This window comes from Vanrija pseudolonga, chromosome 2 (assembly GCF_020906515.1).
Source record: "Vanrija pseudolonga chromosome 2, complete sequence".
NCBI lineage: Eukaryota > Fungi > Basidiomycota > Tremellomycetes > Trichosporonales > Trichosporonaceae > Vanrija > Vanrija pseudolonga.
Window position 1 is genome coordinate 2,775,808 of NC_085850.1, and position 18,138 is coordinate 2,793,945.

General features: G+C 61.8%; 4 protein-coding genes across 4 annotated transcripts; 3 read left to right on the top strand and 1 right to left on the bottom strand.

The window, feature by feature from the left end:
- Positions 1-600: 600 nt before the first annotated feature.
- YMR034C (uncharacterized protein) lies at positions 601-2,072 on the top strand (the record flags this gene model as incomplete). Its single annotated transcript, XM_062769345.1, has 2 exons — positions 601-1,438; positions 1,490-2,072. The coding sequence occupies exons 1-2, from the start codon at positions 630-632 to the stop codon at positions 2,070-2,072; spliced, it is 1,392 nt and encodes a 463-aa protein (XP_062625329.1). The 5' UTR covers positions 601-629.
- Positions 2,073-2,456: 384 nt separating this feature from the next.
- Positions 2,457-4,676, top strand: LOC62_02G002829 (uncharacterized protein). Its single transcript, XM_062769346.1, has 6 exons — positions 2,457-2,508; positions 2,597-3,104; positions 3,144-3,343; positions 3,451-3,610; positions 3,649-4,346; positions 4,401-4,676. Exons 2-6 carry the CDS (start codon positions 2,710-2,712, stop codon positions 4,577-4,579), a joined length of 1,632 nt encoding a protein of 543 aa, XP_062625330.1. The 5' UTR covers positions 2,457-2,508; positions 2,597-2,709; the 3' UTR covers positions 4,580-4,676.
- A 153-nt stretch (positions 4,677-4,829) lies between these two features.
- EMC2 (ER membrane protein complex subunit 2) lies at positions 4,830-5,977 on the bottom strand. The gene is made up of 6 exons (XM_062769347.1): positions 5,839-5,977; positions 5,739-5,803; positions 5,549-5,692; positions 5,261-5,496; positions 5,095-5,203; positions 4,830-5,038 (listed from the first exon to the last, which is right to left on the bottom strand). The coding sequence occupies exons 1-6, from the start codon at positions 5,954-5,956 to the stop codon at positions 4,853-4,855; spliced, it is 858 nt and encodes a 285-aa protein (XP_062625331.1). The 5' UTR covers positions 5,957-5,977; the 3' UTR covers positions 4,830-4,852.
- Positions 5,978-6,423: 446 nt separating this feature from the next.
- tra1 (Transcription-associated protein 1) lies at positions 6,424-18,129 on the top strand. The gene is made up of 4 exons (XM_062769348.1): positions 6,424-7,329; positions 7,375-17,524; positions 17,570-17,763; positions 17,812-18,129. The coding sequence occupies exons 1-4, from the start codon at positions 6,637-6,639 to the stop codon at positions 18,058-18,060; spliced, it is 11,286 nt and encodes a 3,761-aa protein (XP_062625332.1). The 5' UTR covers positions 6,424-6,636; the 3' UTR covers positions 18,061-18,129.
- Positions 18,130-18,138: the final 9 nt, after the last annotated feature.

Sequence of the window (18,138 nt, forward strand, 5' to 3'; positions counted from 1 at the left end):
CGCGGCGGTGCTGAGGCGAGCCCCGCTGCTGCTACACGTAAATATCGACGGGTGAGCTCGACGGCAACCTATGCGTCATGCGGAGACTCTCCGCGTGCTATTATTATCAGTGCAACCGCAGCGCGAGGCTTGCTGCGGGATATCGCACAGCGAAAGCGATAACGCTGCGTCGAGGGGAATCACTTGCCGGCTTGTTTCCAGTCTGGATTGTGGGGGTTGGGAGATTCCGGGACCAAACAGATGACTGATTTCCTCTGACTGACCGAACTCTGGGCGCCAAGCCTCGGATGGCGCAACCGCACGCACTCGCACCAGCAGCGAGCTAGCGAGAGCGCGCCGTGGCTGCATGCTGCATGTACACGGCTGATGCACAGCGCAAGGCACACAGCGCTCGATACGGCGCGGAGCAGTACCACCCACCCAACGACCGGAGCTGGCCGACCCAGCCGGCAAGTAGCCGAGCGGGCGGCCAAAGCCCGCGCCACGACTGGTCGGTGGTGTCGCCATCGCTCGCTCGCTCGGCGCCGCGGCCTGAGCGGGCGGCCTTGGCGAGGTACTTGGTTTCTGTGCAGGTTTGTCTCAACCGCCCAGCCCACTGTCTCTCAACTACTCATGCCGAGAATATCAAGATGACGACTGCACCGACTCCCGCTGATGTCCCCGCCGCGACGGCCGCGGTCGCGAAGGACTCGGCCCCCGCCACCGCCGCAGCCGCCGCCACTCCGCCCCGGCCATGGTGGAAGAAACTCCTCTCGTTCCTCCTCGACCAGTGGCTCCTCATCGCCATGGGCCTGGTGATCATGCTGGCCTACTTCTTCCCCTCGGTCGGCAAGCGGGGCGGCCACATCGCGGCGCAGTGGACCGTGACGTGGGGCGCGGTGGTGGTCATCTTCCTCGTGTCGGGCCTGGCGCTGCCGTTCGACAAGCTGGTGTACCATGCGCGCAATCTGCGCCTGCACCTCATCGTCCAGGTCATGTCGTTCTTGGTCACGAGCGCGGTCTTCTTCGGTATTTCGGTCGCGGCCCACACGAACCCGCACATCTCGGCGCCGACGCTCGTCGGCCTCGTCGCGACCGGCTGCCTGCCGACGACTATCGCGTCCAACGTCGTCATGACGCGCTCTGCTGGCGGCGACGAGGCGGCAACCATGGTCTCCGTGACCATTGGCAACCTCCTCGGGCCGTTCATCACGCCCTTGCTCTTGACAAAGCTCTACCTCCCCACCGTGCCGGCCTTCAAGCCGTACCTCCCCACCGAGGCGATACACCACCTCCCCCAGCTGTACCGCACCGTCATGAAGCAGATGGGCCTGACGGTGTTTGTGCCGCTGTTCGTCGGCCAGATCATCCGCTTCATCTGGCCAAAGCAGACGTCGTGGGTGCTGGCAAAGTTCAAGCTCGCCAAGGCGGGCTCGCTGTGTCTCGTCGCGCTCGTGTGGTAAGTCGCGCGGCGCGGCCGTCCATCGCTGTGGTCCCCGCTGACCTCTAGGTCCACCTTCTGCACGGCCTTCGCGTCCGGCGCGCTCAAGACGATCAACACCCCGACCATCGTGTTCAACATCTTCATCAACATTGTCCTCTGCGTGTCCTTCACCGCGCTGTCATTCTACCTCTGCCGCCCGCCTGCCGCGCTGACCCGCCTCTCGCCGACAATCTTCAAGCAGATCAACAAGAAGGAAACCATCTCGATCCTCTTCTGCGCGCCCGCCAAGACGCAGGCACTGGGCATCCCCCTCATCTCGGCAATGTACACGACGTCGGACGACATGACGCGCGCGCTCCTCCAGGTCCCGATGATCCTGTATACCGCCGAGCAGATCCTCGTGGGCCAGGTCCTCATCGCGCTGTGCCAGCGCTGGCTGGCGCAGGACAAGGTGGCTGACGCCGAGGCCGCCACGCCCGATGGCAGCACGATCGCAACCACCGAGTCCAAGGACGCTGAAGCTGACGGTGATGCTGATGCCGAGGCGTCGCGCAACAGCGCCCCAGCCGCTGACGACGCCGCCGACGCCGCCGACGCCGTCCCCGTCCCCGAAGCCAAGCCACTGCCTCGGCCGGGCGGCGCAGATTAGCCTCGGCACCCCTGTCATTAGAGTTTTTGTCTTGCTTGTATGCATTGCAGTTGCGGCTGTGGCTCGTATAGTTTGATGCACGTTGCCCGCAGTAAATCCCCACGGGAGGAACTAAGCTCCCGCTGGAGCGAGGAGGGCAGAATCACAGAAGACAAGCCGCGGCGTGGCCCTTGGCGTTCCCGTGAAAGTATGTAGGCTGCCTCGTGTCTGCCGCCTTCGCCGCCGCCGCTGACTGCTGTTCCTTTTTCTCAGGCGTGGCGCGTTTGACGGTGCGGCTCCAGGCATCTGGCGCATCTGGTGACGAGATTGTGCAGCGGCTGTTGCCAGCCAGGTTGTAGCAACGCAGCAAACACGGCAACTGCAACTCGACGCGACGTTGACATTTGTTTCCCACTGATACTCTTTATTTTTGTGCTTGTAGAGTCCAGGCCATTCGGTGAGTCTCTCAAAGACCGTGCACTTTTTTGCGCCAAAAGCGACGACGATCGCCCACTATCACAGAGCCCAGTGACTGACGATTTCAGGACAGCGACCCTCCTCGCCCGCCGCCGACACGACACGATTGCCCTGCACACACACATTACACTCTCTTGGCACCACTAGTACCACAACTGCTTCAACCACCACCACTCCAACAATGGCTCTCCTAGGCCCGTCAGCGAGCCGCGCGCTCAGACCAACACGGCGCGACGTGATCCTCGTCGTGCTCTCGCTGGCCTTTGCGCTCCTCTTCCTCACGCCAAGCCACCACCCCAACGCGGCGGCCCCGCGCCCCTCGAGCAAGAGCGGCGGGAGATTCGGCAAGTGGGGCTCGATCCTCGGCCCGTCGCAGGCGCACAGCGTGCTCCGCGAGCCGTCGTTCGAGGAGACGGTGCAGCCTGCTGGCTTTGTCTCGGCGGACGGCGTGAGCCACGACGACGCGGCAGAGTCGGACGAGTTTGCCGACAAGGCCACGGTCATGCTGGGCCACACGCCCGGCTGGACAATGTTCGAGCGCGTGTACATCTACAACGGGCAGATGGTCGTCGTTACGTGAGTGCGGAGGAGAGCGAGCCGAGCTAAAGCCAACAGGGACAAGCGCGACGACTGGCCAGAACTCCGCCTCATGACCTCGACTGGCCTGCCGTCGCTCGACGAGCCGGGCAACATCGAGGCCCGCGAGCCCATCGGAAACGAGATCATCTTCATGACCCCCGCCGAGGCCCACGAGCTCTGGGGCAACAACGTCGAGCGTATGCGCGGTATGACTTGGCTGTGGAACGACGGGCAGTGTGAGTGGGCGGCGGCGCGGCCTTGCTGTTTCCGCGGGGCGTGAGACAACGCGTTGCGGCGACGGCGTGCGGCCAACGAGAACCCGCGGCTAACAACCCCACCCCAGTCCTTGACCACTACTACCACTTTGCGGCCGAGATCCTGCTGTCCTCGTGGCGTGTGCACGCGGCGCAGGACTCGGCACAGAACATTGACGAGAACGGCCACTCGACGACGTTCACCCCGCCCGACCGCATCTGGATGCTGCACCAGAACTCGAAGGAATGGTGCGTTGTTCGCCGCGGGCTACACTGACTGACCCCAGGCGCGACCGCCACAAGTTCAACGCCATCCTCATGTACGCGCTGTTCCCCAACATTGGCATCCTGTACCCGGAGGACTGGGACGACATCAAGGCGTCGACAAAGTCAGAGTACCGCAAGAAGGCGTACGTTCTCGACCGCGCCATCCTCGCCGACCGCTCGGCCGCCTTCCGTGGGCCGTACACTGGCCCCACGCAGCGCACGTACGCTGGTGCCGTGGCGTTTGGCACGGCGTCGCGCTGGTTCTGGGAGCCCGCACGCCGCCAGGTCCTCCGCTGGTCCGGCCTCGCAGAGGACATCATCAACCGCAGCCAGGAGGGCTTTGGCGCCGTCAACCCCGACATCTGGGAGAAGTACTCGACCGCGCCGGGCAGCAACGACCCCAAGGCGATCGCGCCGGTCGGCACGTACCGCCCCCTCGTTACATACATCTCGCGCCAGGGCGGCCGCCGCTCGCTGACAAAGGACTCGCACGAGGACCTGCTCAAGGCCATCAAGGAGAGACAGAAGACGGTCGACTTTGAGTTCCTCGAGGTCGACGCCGAGAAGCTGTCAAAGGAGGAGCAGTTTTCTATTGCTGGCCGCACGACCATCATGCTCGGCGTGCACGGAAACGGTCTGACGCATCTGCTGTGGATGCCGCCTACGCCGCGCTCGGCCGTCATCGAGCTGTTCTGCAAGGGCGGCTTTGCGCATGATTGTAAGTGGCGGTGGTGTTGAAAAGACTGAAGTTCCTCGCTCACCCCTGCCCCAGACATGTGGACTGCCACCCACCTCGGTATCCGCCACTACGCCGTCCAGCACGATATCGCCCTCACGTCGCCCAACCAGCCCAAGGTCGACTACCCCGAGGACTTCCAGAGCGACCGCATCACGGTCGTGGGCAAGGTCGTTGCGGACCTTATCGAGCGCCGTCTCGCGGGCAAGACCTAGGCTAAGGTTGGCCAACGCTAATACTACTCTGTCGTAGAATGGGTCGGTGGGCTCTCATATCGTCGTGTCATTTCTCTATGCATGCTGTGGTTCCGAGCGAGCGGGCGAGCGCCTCAGGCGTGAGTCGTGAAGGTGGTCTGCAGTAGGGTGGCGGCGAGTGCACCAACGATGCCCCCAGACCCTTTAAGCTCGGCCTCCTCTCCCTTCCGCCGCCCCTCCCCCGCACCCCCGTCTCATGCAAAAGTCGCATCTCTGCCAGAATAGTACAAGTCTCTATCGCTTCGCCTTAGCCTCACCCAGCACCGTTCTCCGCTCAGCCAAGTTGGCCCCACCCAGCGCCAGCAGCTGCTCGGTCGCGAGCGCGTCGAGCTTGCGCAGCTGGGCTTCCGAGGTCCGCTCGGACTCTGGGAGCGAGGTTTCGGTGTCGGCGTGCTTGGGGTCAAGGAGGCGCTTGGCGGCCTGGGTGTGGGTCAGCTTATCCAGAGGCATCTCGATCGTTAGCGAGCTGCACCCACCAGCTTGACGCCCCACCATGCGCGGGAGCGGTGGCCTTCCGCCTTGCCCGCGACCGGCGTCTCCATCTCGACCGCGCGGAGGAAGTACTTGAGCGCGAGGGGGTAGTCTCTGCGGCGTGTGTCAGCGCTGCGCTAGCCCCGCCCCATGGCGGCCGCCGCGACCCACTTCAACGTGTATGCCGTCTCGCCGGCACGCACGACCGCCTGCGAGTCCCACGTCTGCAGGAGCTGCAGGTGGCCCAGCGCGGCCAGGCTCTGCGCGTACGCGCCCTCGTTGGCGTACGCCTCGGCGAGGAGCGACCAGGCGGCCGGGTCGGCGTAGAACGTGTCGAGGTAGGCGAGCAGGCGCTGGATCGTCTCGGTCGGCGTGGCGCTCAGCGCGATGATGCGCTGGTGGGCCGACTGGCGGGTCAGCTTCGCTTTGCGGTCCCCAAACTCTGAAACTGAGACCCACCACGTTCGTCGCGTCAGTCTTCAACAGCGCAGAGTACACCTTGCCCGCGCGCTCGAGGTCGCCCACCGCCTCGAGCTTGAGCCCGAGGAGCAGGTCGACGCGGGGCGAGGCACGGAACTGCGACTCGAGGGCGTTGATTTGTGTCTGCGGCGTGGGTGAGTGGGGTCCAGTGACACGACGGGTAACCCACAGTGGCAAGCTTGATCCGCCCAAGGTCAAGCGCGGCGATCGCGAGCTGCTCGCGGACAGCCCACTCTGAGGGTTAGTCTGAGCCAGAGGACGGAACCCACCAGTGTCGCCCAGCCCACCCGCGGCGAGCACTCCCGGCGCCAGGCGCACCACGTCCTCCGAGTTCCGTGCGCCGAGCGTCCGCCAGCGCGCGAGCTGGTCTATGTCGGCCTGGGACATTGTGTTTGTGGTCTAGGTGTGGTGGAGAGTGTTCTGGTCATGTCTCGACGACATCGACGCCTCTCGGCGGTGACGCGTGGGGGCCCACGTGGAATTGCTTCCGCGGCGACCGTCGCCGTTGCTGGCTGACTGTTTTGTATGGTACAAGATGCGTCGTTCTTGCACCTGCGCCGTCGCCCCCTTCGCCCCCCGCGCACAATGAATACACACATGCATGCACAGACACTCGCCTTGCAGATCATGACAAACTCGACAATGCATGCATTGTAAAATGTGACTACGAGGCAGAGTGCCCACTGTACAGTGCTCACCCGAGCTGGCCCCCTCGGCATTACGGGATTATTTTAAAGTGCCGCCTGGCCGTCTTCGGGGTCTCCTGGCTGCTTGGCTCTGTGTGTTTTGGCCCCCAGGTGAGTGCTTCACTTTGGAGGTTTCTAAACCAGCTGCTGGCTAGGCTGCTGGAACATCTGCCACACTTGTTCCATTTTAACAACCACATCCATCTTCCATCACTCGCACACCACCACACCACTCGCATCTCTGGCAAGTGACACGACTCGCGCGCGCACTCGACACAGCGACTTGACACTTCCTGCGCGTGCACGACAAAACGCAGCCTCAGAGGCGGTGGTCACGCGCCTGACCACCCTCCACCCCCCTCCTCCACCAGCAGCAGCAGCATGTCCGCGCCAACGCCAACCGCAGCGGCGGCAGCTGCCAACCGCCCGGCCGGCCGGCCGCGCAAGGCATCAACTGCGACCGCGCCAGGCGGCACGCCGACAGCAGAAAGCTCGACTCCCGGTGCATCTACCTCTGCGCCTCATCCCCCACCGACGGCCGCGCCGACTGCCGCGACCGGCATCACAACCACCACGGGCCCGACGACGCTCGCGGAGTGCGAGGCGCTCGCGGCCCAGCTCACCGACACGAACACGCCGATGCGCCGCCGCATGGAGATTGCGAGCGAGCTGCGCGACTCGGCAGAGAGTAATCGCGACTACTCGTTCTTTGACAAGTACCTCGGCGTGTTCATCCCGGCGCTTGTGACGATTCTCGGCGAGGAGAAGAACATTGTGTTTGTCAAGGACAACTCGGAGCAGCGTTTCCGCCACACACTGCTGGCATATCTTCAGCGCCTGCCCCACTCGGAGCCCTTCCGACAGTACGAGACCAAGGTCATGGAGCTCATGGTCAAGCTGTTGAAAGTCGAGAACGAGGACAACGCGCTGCTTTGTATCAAGATTATGATCGACGGCTTCAGGAGCCACAAGGACCAGGCCGAGCCATTTGTTGAGCCTTTCCTCGAGCTCGTCAAGCAGATGTACGCCAACCTCAAGGGCGTTGTCGAGAAGGAGTTTGGAAAGCCGCCCGGGGTGAGTGTTGCAAGTGGCGAGTGTTCTGGAAGCTAACAATTGTAGGCCGCCGCCACTCCAGCCGCTGATGGCGCCGCGACACCTGCCCAGCCGACACCGCAGCCGTCGTCGTCAAACCACACGCATCTCTCGCACGCGCTCCACTCGCCCAAGGTGCTGACAGAATGCCCCATCGCCGTCGTCCTCATCTTCCAGACGTACAAGTCGGTCATGGGGCCCGCCATGCTCGACTTTTACCCGCTCGTCATGGAGAGCATCAAGATCCAGCCAGAGCCTCAGCGTGTTGCCCACCAGGAGGCCAAGGAGCGCGGGGACATCTTTGTCGGCGTCGCCAGCGGCATCACCAACCGCGAGATGTACACCGAGCTCATCAAGACCCAGGTCAAGACCATGGCATTCTTGGCGTATGTGCTTCGTGGCTCCCAGGCGAATGTCAAGGACTACCTCGAGGTTTTCCCCGAGGCCTGCATCCGCCTTCTGCGCGACTGCCCGCCAGAGGATGTCAGCACGCGCAAGGAGCTGCTTGTCGCCACCCGCCATATCCTCACTGCGGACTCGCGTTCGTCGTTCATCCCCTACATTGACACGCTGCTCGAGGAGCGCGTGCTGGTTGGCACGGGTGTGTCTAGTCGCGAGGCGCTCCGCCCGCTCGCATCGTCGGTCGTCGCCGACCTCATCCACCACGTCCGCAACGAGCTCCCCATCGCACAGCTCAGCCGTGTCGTCTACGTCTTCTCGTGCAACCTCAACGACTCGACCTTTTCCAGCTCCATCCAGACCATGTGTGCCAAGCTCCTCAACACAATAGTCGACTCGATCGCCAGCAAGGGTGATGCTGAGCAGTCGGCCCGCTTGATGAAGAGCATGTTCATCACATCGCTCGAGAAGCTCCAGGCCATGACAGAAGCCTATGACAAGCTCAAGGCACTGTCTGACCGCGACAAGGGCAAGGGCAAGGCCAAGGACGAGACCACCTCGGCACCAGCCTCGACCTCGGGACAGGATGTCACCATGGCCGACGAGACCAAGGACGCCAACGCCGAGCGTCTCGCCCATGGCTGGCGCGAGATTGAGCAGGCCATGCCCGTCAACCAGGTGGCTTACGCAAACGAGTCGCTCGAGACTTTCTGCCGTGAAGCTCGCTACCTGTTCAAGACATTGCTGCATACGTTCCGCACATTGCTCACCTACACCAGGCAGGGCGACAACCCTGTCCCCCCGCCAGACGGAGAACTCCTCGCCAAGTTCTTTGAGCACAGTCTGCGGTGCATTGCCATCTTTGACAACAACCGCGATCCCCGCGAGCCAAAGGAGGCAATCGAGCTCCTCTCGCAGATCCTTTTGCTCTTGGATCAGCACTCGTTCCGCGAGGTGTGGACCACACACATGGACTTCTTTGTCGAGAATGCCCTGCAAAACCCCCACGTCTTCTCGGTGCTCCAGATCCTCATTACCCACGAGTCGGTCTCGCACCAGCTGGTCGCAATCACCCTCAAGCACCTCATGAACCACCTCGACGTTGTCGGAAGCTACTCGCCAAAGCACGCATCCCTCACCCTGCGTCTGTTCAAGATCTCGTTCCTCGCGATCAACACGTACATTTCGACGAACGAGATTGTCCTCGTCCCGCACCTGCAAAAGCTCATCATGCGGTCGTTTGCCCTCGCGCCGAAGGCCCAGGACCCCACCGTCTACTACCAGATTCTCAGAGCTCTGTTCCGTTCGATTGGTGGTGGCCGCTTCGATGCCCTCTACAAGGAGGTGCTTCCAATCCTGCAGGAGATGCTCGACAACCTGTCCTACCTCCTCCAGCACGCGACGGATCCTGTCCAGCGCGACCTCTTTGTTGAGCTCACCCTCACGGTGCCGGTTCGCTTGACCAACCTGCTCCCCCACCTGAGCTACCTCATGAAGCCCTTGGTGCACGCGCTTCAGGCCGGCCCGGAGCTCATCAGCCAGGGTCTGCGTACTCTCGAGCTCTGTATCGACAACCTGACGGCGGACTTCCTCGACCCCACGATGACGCCTGTCTTCCGCGAGCTTATGGGTGCACTGCACAAGCTGCTCAGGCCAGTTCCTGCCAACCGCCAGCACTCGCATGCGGCGGTCAAGATTCTTGGCAAGCTTGGAGGCCGTAACCGTCGCTTCAACGACGTTGAAAACTTACTGGAGTACAAGCCGACTCCAGGCGGCATTACCGCGCCGATCTCGTTTGAGGGCAAGCGCTCGCGCTTCGAGCTCGACCCTCTGGTCGCGGCTGCTGACGAGGCCATCCAGCAGAAGCTTGATGTGTGCCAGGACGACGGCCTCGAGGTCCTCATGTTCTCGGCCCTGGAGGTGCTCCATGAGGAGCGCAAGGACACGGAGGCGACCCCAGTGTTTCAGGCGACGATGGCGGCTCTGTTCCGCGCGACGCAGGGTTCGCCAGCTACAGCGGAGAAGGCCCTCGAGTTTGTCCGCTCGTTCTGCAAGCGCGTCTTCCTCATGGAATTAAAGCGCACCGACGAGGTGCAGGACAAGTCGCTGCCCGACCTCACCAACAGGCACCGGCCATTCCCTCTTACGCTGGCCCTCACCGACGCCATTGTCAACACTCACGCCGAGTCGACCGGCAAGGAGCGTGACCAGATTGCCGATGTCCTCGGCAAGATCATCTCCGACTTCAAGACTCTGGCGCAGAGCCCAGAGTTCACTGGCAACAAAGAGACCTCGCGAAACATTGACCGCTTTGTCCTGTCGTTTGTCCGCCGCTTCACTGGCTTATGCCAGGATGAGGACTGGAACCGCAAGATGGCTGGCGTGACTGCCATGAACGTCTTTGTTCGCGAGGCTGAGCTCAACAGGAAGTACATTATCGAGCTCGAGCTCGAGTTTGTTCGTGTCCTCATGTTCGCTCTCCGTGACGCTCCTCGCGACCCGCCCACGTCGGTCAAGCAGATCACCGACCTCATCGAGCACCTCATCCGCACATGCCAGTCGCAGGAGGACGGGCGTGGCCACAGGTTAAGCCGCCTGACTGAGATTCTCGTCCGCGAGCTCAACAGCCAGAGCAAGCTCGCGCGCGAGGCCGCCCAGTCGTCCATCAAGCTCCTTGCCGAGGTCATCGACCAGCCCATCTCCACTGTCATTGGCCCGACCACAAGACAGGTGCTCCTCGATGCTGGAGCCGGACCCATCTTCTCCAAGCCCCTCCGCGCGCTCTCCTCCTTTGCCATGCAGGTTGGCAACATTGACTGTGTGACCTACCTCCTTGACCTGCGCCCATCCGTGCCCGAAATCAACGACGAGTTTGTCCGCTTGGTCCAGGAAGTGCTCGCCCTCGCCGACGTCGACGACGCGAGCCTCATCCCCAACAAGAGAGGCGATGCGCCGTCGCACAAGCAAAACTTTTGGCTCAAGGCACTGCGCATTGCATGCTTGCGCATGCTGCGCTCGACTATGAACTGCCAGGAGTTTTATGAGCGCCCCAACCTTGCGCCGATTCGCCAGCGCATCATCACCGTCTACTTCAAGCACGTCTACTCCCCGTCGCCCGAGATTGTGGATGTTGCTCACGAGGGCCTGCGCGACGTCATCCAGCAGCAGAACAAGCTGCCCAAGGAGGTGCTTCAGTCTGGTCTCCGCCCTATCCTTGTCAACCTGGCCGACGCCAAGCGTCTCAGTGTCCCCGGCCTCGAAGGGCTTGCTCGCTTCCTCGAGCTCTTGACCAACTACTTCAAGGTCGAGATTGGTGTCAAGCTGCTTGACCACTTTGACACGCTTGCGGACGGGCAGATGCTCCAGAAGGCTGCCGCTGGACCCCTGGAGGACAACCCAGACATTTCGCGCATGACTCGCCTGGTCAACATCTTTAGACTCCTGCCCGCCACGGCAGTTCAGTACCTCAAGCAGCTTACGACTCAGGTTGTCGAGGTTGAGTCTCAGCTCCACCAGTCGGCCCCTGGTCCCTTTACCGAGAACATTGCCAAGTACCTCGACCGCTACCACTCGGAGGGTGCTCAGAACCTGCTTGACAACATCAAGAACCCGCGTGTGGTGTGGACCTACCGCAACATCATCTCATCGGGCAAGGCACCTCAGCTCGTCAACGAGCTTTCCGAGCGCGCGGAGGCCATCTGCAACCTGGCCTTTGCCAACACCGACCAGTTTGACCTCGTCCTCCCGGGTCTGCAACTGATTCGCGAGCTGTCGCGCACCTCCCCCGGCTGGCTGTCGGAGCGCGAGCCTGTGCTCGAGGCCGTCGTTGGCGTATGGCGCTCCATCGTCCTCCGCTCTCGTGACCCCAAGAGCGACATGTCCAACGTCAACTACCAGACGATCCCGGTGCTTATCCTCGAGATGTTCATGAGCACCTTGGAGCACCAGCAGCACATTGCCCTCCTCTTCCACGTCGTCGAGGCCTACGAGATCCGCAGCTCGTTTGACAGGTCATACGTTGCCTTCTTCCTGTACCAGAGAGTCGCTCTGCAGGAGTCGGTCGAGTACCGCCGCGAGGTCATCGAGTACTTCATGAACCTCTACGAGGAGGAGACTGTCGTCACCTGGGCATTCAAGACCAACGCCTTGCGCCTGGTTGTCAACCCCACACTCCGTGTCTACTTTGCCGACCCGAACAACGACGGCTCGTTGATCACCGCGCCTTTGGTGGTCAAGATGGCCGAGAAGATGTGGAGACCGCTCTCGACGACCCCGGTCGCCAAGACGCGCGAAGACACGCTCCTCATCGAAATCTTTGCCTTGACCACGCTCATGGTCAAGCATGCTGGCCCCAAGGTCAGCGAGATGCGCAAGGAGGTGTTCAAGCTCGCCTGGATGGGTATCAACCTTCTCGAACCCACTGTCAAGCTCATGGCCTATGTCCTCACTGCCAATTTTATGGAGACATACGAGACGCCCGTCAAGTTTGTCCGTCTTACCTGGACTGGTCTTTTGCGCCTCAAGGAGAACGAGTCAAAGGCTCTGTTCCGCCAGGCCATCGACACGCTGGCTGGATGCCTCTCTCTCCGCGACCCGCCGACCAATGGCGGCATCCCGGACTGGGCCCAAAAGGTCAAGACTGTGCTAGTCGAGGAAGGCCACGCAACGAGCACGCTTGTTGTCGTCTGCGAGCTGCTTGTCAACCACCCCGACCTCTTCTACGACTACCGCGAGCTCTACGTGCCCCACATCGCCATGTCGCTGCAGAAGCTCGGCTTTGTCCAGGCCGCTACGGCTGAGATGAAGAAGCTCACTGTGGACGTCATTGAGCTCATCTTCAGATGGGAGCGCAAGCGCATGGCTCTGCGTGACGAAGCCGGCCGCGACGACTCGGCCGATGCCATGGACGTCGACGAGAAGGACGGAGCGGCCCCCTCGCCCGCCAAGCGCCAACGTATCGACCGCGCTGGAACAGCCGTCTCTACGACCAGTGGTGGTGGCTGGGTCACCCCTGCTTCAACCCGAGAGCTCATCACCGCCCACTTACTCCGCATCGTTGCTACGTCGTCTGAGCCTGTGACACGCGGAGGCTTAAGCAAACGCGCTCTCGACCTCTTCAAGGAGATCCTTGGCCCCAAGGGCTTACCCAACGTCTCTGTCAAGCTCGGCTTCTTCAACCGCACCATGTCGCAGGACATTTCCGAGCAAACGATTGGCACTGTGGCCAACTCGACAGAGGTCATTGCGGCTGTCGCCGAAGTCCGCGACCAGGCTTGGATCCGCGGCAAACTCGAGGTGTTCCGCAAGCTCCTCGAAAAGGTTTGGGTGTTCGATGACACTTCGTTGCACGAGGTTGTTCGTCCTCTCACCGAGCGCATGTTTGCCGAGCTCCCGGAGGAGGAGATTGCCGACAGCGACGATGACGGCCAGAAGCTGCTCAAGTTTGTGTCCACTACCGTCAACAACGGCCTCACGGCCAGCTTGCGCTCGACCACCGAGCTTCCCGGCACCATCTTCCTCCTCAAGTGCTGGCTCAAGGTTCAGCCGACGCAGCTCCACAACGAGACGCTGGCCTCTGGCCTGCTGCGTGTCCTGAGCAACCTGGTCAAGGTGCACACTAGCGCTAACGGCCCCGACCCGTCGTACCGCCTCATCATCTCGATTCTCGACATGCTCCGTGACCGTGTCGCGGACCTCAAGGAGCACCGCCGATACCTCGTCAACATCCTCGGTGCCTTGATCGACAAGTCGACCAACCTCACCCTCTGCCGCTACCTCCTCGAGTTGGTTCGTCAGTGGGTGGTCAAGGAGGTTGACGGCCCAATCGTCATCAAGGACAAGGCCCTCTTGCTTCTGCGCATGATGGTGTTTGAGGGACGTGACAATGCCCTCTTCAAGGAGTACCTCGATCTCATCTACGAAGTGTACGAGCTCGAATCGCTCAGCGGTACCGACATTACGCACCGTCTCGAACCCGCCTTCCTCCTTGGAACGCGTTCCAAGGACCCCGCTCAGCGTGCCAAGTTCCTCGACAAGCTCGAGGCGACTCTTCCTCGCGCCCTCGACGCTCGTCTCGAGTACCTGTACTCGCTCCAGAACTGGGAGACGCTCGCAGACAGCTACTGGATCCCGCAGATGCTCAGCCTGCTTTTGGGCGCGGCTGACCTCCGCGGTGACGTGTTCCGAGCCGCTCTCGCGGTCATTGGGGAGGAGGACCCTCTTGCTACGCAGAACTGGCGCCTGGGCGACCTCATCCAATATGTTCGCAACCTTGTGCACGTCGATCCTACCCTGGCCCACCGCCTCTGGGTTGTCATCTTCCCCAAGCTCTGGGGCTCTTTCACCCGCACTCAGCAGACCTCCTTCACGCCCTACATCTCCAAGCTGCTCTGCAAGGAGTTCCACCACAAGCAGGTCGAGCTCAAGCCCAACGTCATTCAGACCCAGCTCGAGGGCATTGCGTACTGCAAGCCGCCCGTCACCGTCCCCCCTCTCCTCATCAAGTACCTCGCCAAGACCTACAACGCTTGGTATGCTGGCTTTGAGATCCTCAACACGCTGTCGGACACCTACCGCGGTACAGAGAACCTCCGCGAGAGCTGTGCAGGTGCCCTTGGCGAGCTGTACGCCGAGCTTGGCGAAGAGGACATGTTCTACGGCAGCGCTCGTTGCCGCTACGTCTACCCCGAGACCACGGCCGCCCTCACCCTCGAGCAGAACGGCAAGTGGCCCCAGGCCATGGAGATGTACGAGCAGACCATGGTCAAGGCTCGCCACGCCACACTCCCCTTCACCGAGGACGAGTTCTGCTTGTGGGAGGACCACTGGATTCTGGCCGCTCAAAAGCTCCAGAACTGGGAGTCGCTCACTGAGCTTGCCCGAGCCGATCAGAACCCTGATCTTCTGCTCGAGTGCGCCTGGCGCCTGTCCGACTGGGGATCGCCTGACCGCGAGATGATCGAGACCAACCTTAAGCTTGTGGCAGGTGTTCCGACTCCTCGTCGCAAGATATTTGAGGCGTTCACGGCCCTCATCAAGGCCCATGGTTCGCGCGAGCCGCCAAACGACTTCCTCCGCATCGTTGACGACGCACAGCAGGTGGCCATTCGCAAGTGGACTACGCTGCCGACGTCGATCACTGGCGCGCACCTCCCTCTCCTGCAGCTCTTCCAGCAGGTTGTCGAGCTGGGCGAGGCCGCCCAGGTCTTTGACAGCTTGCAGATGACCACTGCGCAGACTCTTGAAGCCCGCGTCAACAACGAGCTCAAGGGCATCTTCCAGACCTGGCGTGACCGCTTGCCCAACTTCTGGGACGACATTAGCGTCTGGTCCGATCTGCTCGCGTGGCGCCAGCACGTCTTCCAGGCCGTCACCAGAGTGTACATGCCTATGATCCAGCCCACCGAGACTGCCACCCACGGCTACCGAGGTTACCACGAGACGGCCTGGATGATCAACCGCTTCGGTGAGGTCGCCCGTCGCCACGGTCTCCTCGACGTGTGCAGCACCGCCCTCAACAAGATCTACATGTTACCCAACATTGAGATCTCGGAGGCCTTCCTCAAGCTCCGTGAGCAGGCGCTCTGCTACTTCCAGAAGCCTGAAAAGTTCAACGAGGGTCTCGACAACATCAGCACGACCAACCTCATGTACTTTGCCCAGCCGCAAAAAGCCGAATTCCTCACGCTCAAGGGCATGTTCATCTCGCGCCTTGGCCAGGACTCGGACGCCAACGACGAGTTTGCCCACGCCGTCCAGATGGACTACAACTTACCCAAGGCGTGGGCCGAGTGGGGCAAGTTCAACGAGAAGATGTACCGCCAGCAGCCCGAGGCGCCACCTCCTGGTAGCAAGCCCGACCCCGGACCGGGCGAGAAGAGAATGACAGACGCCGAGTGGGCCGAGTCCTGGGCCCAGGACCGTGCTCTCCGCGCGTCCAGCGCCGTCTCGTGCTACCTCCAGGCTGCGGGCTTATACGCCAACCACAAGTCCCGCGCCCTTCTCCTCCGTGTCCTGTGGCTCCTGGGTCTCGATGACAACAGAAACACCATTGCCAAGGCGTTCGAGGCGTACAAGGGCGACCTGGTCATCTGGTACTGGATCACCCTTATCCCCCAGCTCCTCCTCTCACTCTCGCACCGTGAGGCGCAGATTGCTCGCCACATCCTCATGCACATCGCCAAGGCCTTCCCCCAGGCTCTGTTCTACAGCCTTCGGGTTACCAAGGAGGACTTTAGCAACGTCAAGAAGAGCCAGGTCGCCGCTCAGCTCAAGATTGCTCAAGCTCGTAAGCTCGCCGAGGCCAAGGCTGCCGCCGAGAAGGCAGGTGCCTCTGGCTCTACGCCGGCTGCGACCGAGGGTACCACCCCTGGCGCCGCCGAAACCAAACCCGAGGCCAAGGAAGGTGTCAAGGACGAGGCAGCGGCCGCGTCGACCCCCGCGGGTGCTGCGGCTCCGACAACCCCCGCGTCGGGTGGCGCCTCGACCCCCGCAGCGGCGTCTGCTGCTACTGCTGCTCCTGCCGCAGCCGCTGGCACCCTCGGTGCTGCCGCCAACGGCAGCATGGCTCCTCCCCAAGGCCCTATTGCCCCCAACCGCCCTCCCCAGCCCCGCCAGCCTTGGGAGTTTGTCGACGAAATCATCAACCACCTCAAGACTGGCGTCCCTCTCCTGGCCCTGTCGATGGAGAAGATGGTCGACCAGATCGGCTACCGCGCCAAGCCGACGTCCGAGGAGGATATTTACCGCTTCTTCTCGGCGTTACTCAACGACGCCATGCAGCAGTGGAGCACTCGCGGTGCATTCTTAAGCGAGGAGCAGGAGCTCGGTCCCAACACCAGAGACAACCTCCGCCGCTTCTCGCTCAACCTCCACAGCGACCTCCGTGCGGCCGTCGAGCGCGACTTTATCAACAACCAGCCCAAGATGCGCGAGTACATCAAGCGTCTTCAGTTCTGGCGCGATTTCTACGAGAAGGCGATTGACTCGCGTCCTCGTCACCAGCCGCTCGACTCGTCGGGCATCAACCTCACCGACTTCCACTACACCAAGTTTGAGGATGTCGAGGTTCCTGGTCAATATGTCCAGCACATTGACCAGGCCGACGAGCTCATCCGCATCGCTCGCTTCCACCCCCGCGCCGAGCTGTGCCGCGGCTTTGGCTTCTGCTTCAGGCGCATCACGATGATCGGCCACAACGGCACTCCTTACACGTTCAACGTTCAGATGCCGGCCGCCCGCCACTGTCGTCGCGAGGAGCGTCTTGTCCAGCTGTTCCGCATCATGAACAGCGTCCTCAAGAGGCGCAAAGAGTCTCGCCGCCGCAACCTCCAGTTCCACCTCCCTACTGCCGTTGCTCTCGGCACGCAGCTCCGCCTGATCCAGAACGACTCGTCGTACATCAGCTTGCAGGAGATCTACGACGATTATGCGTTTGCGCACGGCATGACGCACGAGGACACTATCCTCGCCTTCTGCGACCGCCAGCGCGAGCTCCACGACCCGTCAATCCCCCGCACCGACCCTCGCTGGGTGCAGCTCAAGATGGAGATTATCGAAGAGATCCAGGCCAAGATGCTCCCCGAGAACGTGCTCACGAACTACATGATCAAGAGCATGGCCGACTCGGAGAGCCTCTGGCTCATGCGCAAGCAGTTTGCCATGCAGACTGCAGCGTGTGCCTTCCTCACCTACGTCTGCTGCCTCAACAACCGTGCCCCTTCGCGCTTCCACATCAGCCGCAGGACGGGCCAAATGTACATGACGGAGATGCTGCCTTGTAAGTGCTACCAGCCACACAAAGTGCCACTGCTAACGTGTCCAGCTTTCACTCAGGGGCAGCCTTTGTTCCACTCGCCCGAGGCAGTGCCGTTCCGTCTCACCCCCAACATGCAGCACTTCATCACTCGCGTCGGCGTCGAAGGCGTTGTCAGCGCTTCGGCCACGGCCATTGCGCACTCGCTCACGCTGCCCGAGTTTGATCTCGCTAGCACGCTCCACCTGTTCATCCGCGACGAGGTAAGTTGTCTAAAACCCTTTCATCATGGTCATAGCTCACACACCCAGATCCTCACTTGGCAGAACACATACAACAAGGGCGGTGACCAGCGCAGCGATGTGCCCCTCACCGCCAACGTGTACAAGAATGTCGATCAGTTCATCAAGCGCGCCGAGCTCATGGGCCACATTGGTGAAGTCAAGGAGAAGGTTCCCGGTGGTCCAGTCATCAACCACGCAATGGTCACGCTCATCTCGCAAGCGACGGCGCCGGCTCTGCTGGCTGCCATGAGCGAGACGTTCATGGCTTGGTTCTAGAGAACGGGCCCCACCTATCATTAATGTAGTTTTCCTCATCAGTTGTAACGTTAGAAAAAATGCATCGTTTGGTTCCAC